This window comes from Nycticebus coucang, chromosome 1 (assembly GCF_027406575.1).
Source record: "Nycticebus coucang isolate mNycCou1 chromosome 1, mNycCou1.pri, whole genome shotgun sequence".
In the NCBI taxonomy this organism is placed as follows: domain Eukaryota; kingdom Metazoa; phylum Chordata; class Mammalia; order Primates; family Lorisidae; genus Nycticebus; species Nycticebus coucang.
In genome coordinates, this window is record NC_069780.1 from 95,162,029 (window position 1) to 95,164,977 (window position 2,949).

At 43.5% G+C, this 2,949-nt stretch overlaps 1 protein-coding gene and 1 pseudogene across 1 annotated transcript; one reads left to right on the forward strand and one right to left on the reverse strand.

The window, feature by feature from the left end:
• The first annotated feature begins 1,553 nt into the window (after positions 1-1,553).
• LOC128591883 (uncharacterized) lies at positions 1,554-1,708 on the forward strand (annotated as a pseudogene).
• A 181-nt stretch (positions 1,709-1,889) lies between these two features.
• Positions 1,890-2,324, reverse strand: LOC128590786 (transcription initiation factor TFIID subunit 10-like). The gene has a single exon (XM_053598197.1). The coding sequence runs from the start codon at positions 2,259-2,261 to the stop codon at positions 1,890-1,892; it is 372 nt and encodes a 123-aa protein (XP_053454172.1). The 5' UTR covers positions 2,262-2,324.
• Positions 2,325-2,949: the final 625 nt, after the last annotated feature.

Sequence of the window (2,949 nt, forward strand, 5' to 3'; positions counted from 1 at the left end):
TGATATTGGCTGTGGTTTTGCTGTAGATGGCCTCTATCAGTTTAAGAAATGTCCCTTCTATACTGATTTTCTTAAGTGTTCTGATCATGAAGGGATGCTGGATATTATCAAAAGCTTTTTCTGCATCGATTGAGAGAATCATATGGTCTTTATTTTTTAATTTGTTTATGTGCTGGATTACATTTATAGATTTACGTATATTGAACCAGCCTGGAGACCCTGGGATAAAACTGACTTGGTCATGATGTATAATTTGTTTGATGTGTTGCTGGATTCTGTTTGTTAGTATCTTGTTGAATATTTTTGCATCTATATTCATTAGTGATATCCGTCTATAATTTTCTTTTCTTGTTGGGTCTTTTCCTGGTTTAGGGATCAGGGTGATGTTTGCTTCATAGAACATGTTAGGTAGTTTTCTTTCTTTTTCTACCTTTTGGAACAGGTTGAGTAATATAGGTACTAATTCCTCTTTAAAAGTTTGGTAGAATTCTGACGTGAAATCATCTGGTCCTGGGCTTTTCATTTTAGGGAAGTTTTGTATGGTTTATGCTATTTCCGAACTTGATATGGGCCTGTTCAACATTTCCACTTGATTCTGGCTAAGTCTTGGAAGGTGACGTGCTTTCAAGTATCGGTCAATTTCAATGGAGAATAATTATCAGTGTGTTCTAATGCTCTGCTAAAATAAATAAATTCGGTTATACGTGTTTGTGTGTCCACGGGCACATAGGTTCAGTTGTTCTGAAATCTGAAACTGACGTACTCACCTCATCTCTGTGTGTGTGTGTGTGTATGTGTGTGTGTGCGCGCGCGCGCAGGAATGCGAGCCTGTGCTAATGGCAGTACTTTTTTTAGAAACAACGTCCTCTGGGTGGGCTGAGTGCCTCACCCCTTGTCTTTTGCAGGTGTGCTGTTTCCTCTCACTGTGCTCTTTCACCCCATCACAGGGATGGGGGAAAGTGGAGTGGAAACCAAGGGGCCCAGCAGAGAAGGGCACAGGAAGCAGAAGCCATAAAAAGCTCAAGGGCAGCCTTTCAAAGCATTTTGCATTTCCCTGTGACAGAGTGGAAGGTATAAAATGCAATAGAAGTACAGACCCTAACAGCAGGAGCCATCTAACTGTGTGTGCTCTTTGTCTTCTGGAGGGGTGAGGGGCATGAATTAACATTTGAATTAGTATTTTACATTTTCCCTTGAAATTATTGGCAATTATGAAAACTTGAATAGTGCTTTTCTCTCCTTCTCTAGCTCTGAGGCACACTCTGAGCTCCTTCACCTGGCTTACCTGGCTTTTGGATACAAACCCTGTGTCCTAGATGTACCATCTTTACACAGTGTCTGCGGCTTCTCCATCCTGTAATTATGTCATAATGAATAAACATGAAAGGAATAATACAATACCTATACTTGATCGCTGTGATTATGGCTGGAGCTAAAGTAGCCGATTCCATAAATTATTCCTTTTTCTCCCCCCAAACAAGGAATAAATGCCCTAGATATTATTTTATACACGTACTGCCCACCAACTTTTGAAAACAAGATCAGTAGCTCTAAGCTCTGCACAGTGGCAATATTGTAGCCAATGAGGTTTGTCTGGGGTGTGATTATTGCTAATTGAAAACTTTTCCCAATATCCTGCTGTGATGATTTGCAATAGAGTCGGCAATGGGCAATGGGCAATGGCCATGTTTGGTGGTCTCTACGGAGACTGGATTAGAAACAAACTAAAACAAAACCAAACAAGATCAGTGGTTTCTTTTTTTTTTTTTGCCTGTCACAATAAAGTTTATTATGAAAACAGGCTGGTGTGGGGACATGGGGACAGACAAATACATTTAGGTTCAGTGGCTCAGGTGAAGTAGTGCGGCTTCTTCACATTGATGCCATATTCACTGAGAGCAGGGGTCAAGTCCTCCACGGTTAGAGTATACTTGCAAGTCCTCCACGGTTAGAGTATACTTGCGGTCCTTGCTCTTGCTCCGGGAGCTACCAGAGGCTGTACCCTTCATTTTGCAGTGCTGTGGGGCATCACTGGCAATATCTGAGGTGAATTTCTGGGTAGCTAGGGAGATAAGCCGAATTATGCGTGGGACTGAGGCCTCAAAGCCAGCATGGTTCAGGTAGTAACCAGTGACTGCATCAGGGATCGTAGGCGTGTAATCCTCCAGCTGCATTAAGAAGTCCACCAGAGGCGTGCTGGACACCACTGGCTTCACGTCCCCGTTGGCCGCGCTCGGCAGTACGTAAACCCCGTTAGACATGGCCCCCTCTGGGGGTGCCGCTCCGCCCGCTGACACCGGAGCCGCCCCACGCAGCTCGGCTGGCTCCCCAAGGTCAGTGGTTTCTGTTAGTATTCTCTCTCTTTTTTTTTTTTTGAGACAGTCTCACTCTAGCACCCTCAGTAGAGTCCCCTGGCATCATTATAGCTCACAGCAACTTCAGACTAGTGGGATGAAGTGATCCTCCTGCCCCAGCCTCCCAAGTAACTAGGACTACAGACGCCTGCAAGAACATTGTTGTGATGTGAATAAATGAATGATTGCATGGTAGGTGAATGGTTCATGGCCTTTGATCTCAGGAAAGAAGTGTAAAGTCTATGAACATGTGGATGGCAGTAGCTTTTCTAGGGTAAACTATTTTAATAGGCACTATGTGAGCTGGTGATCGTTGATTTTTATCACTGCATGTCCTAGATTCATATTTCATAATTAGATATCTCTGCTTTCTACTCAATGAGTTCCTGGTTTAACTTTCCTTGCCCTACTGTGTCAGAAAAGTCTCCGGTGACATCCAGTGGGTTTTTGCTTGGATTTAGTGGAGCATCAAATTGCACACCTAAAATGGATTAGGAAGTTTCTGCACATCTTGGTCTGGCATGAAGGTCCTGGTAGGGGCAGACAGTGCTGATGAGAACGTGCTCTAATGGCAGAGAGTTTGATTACAGATAGG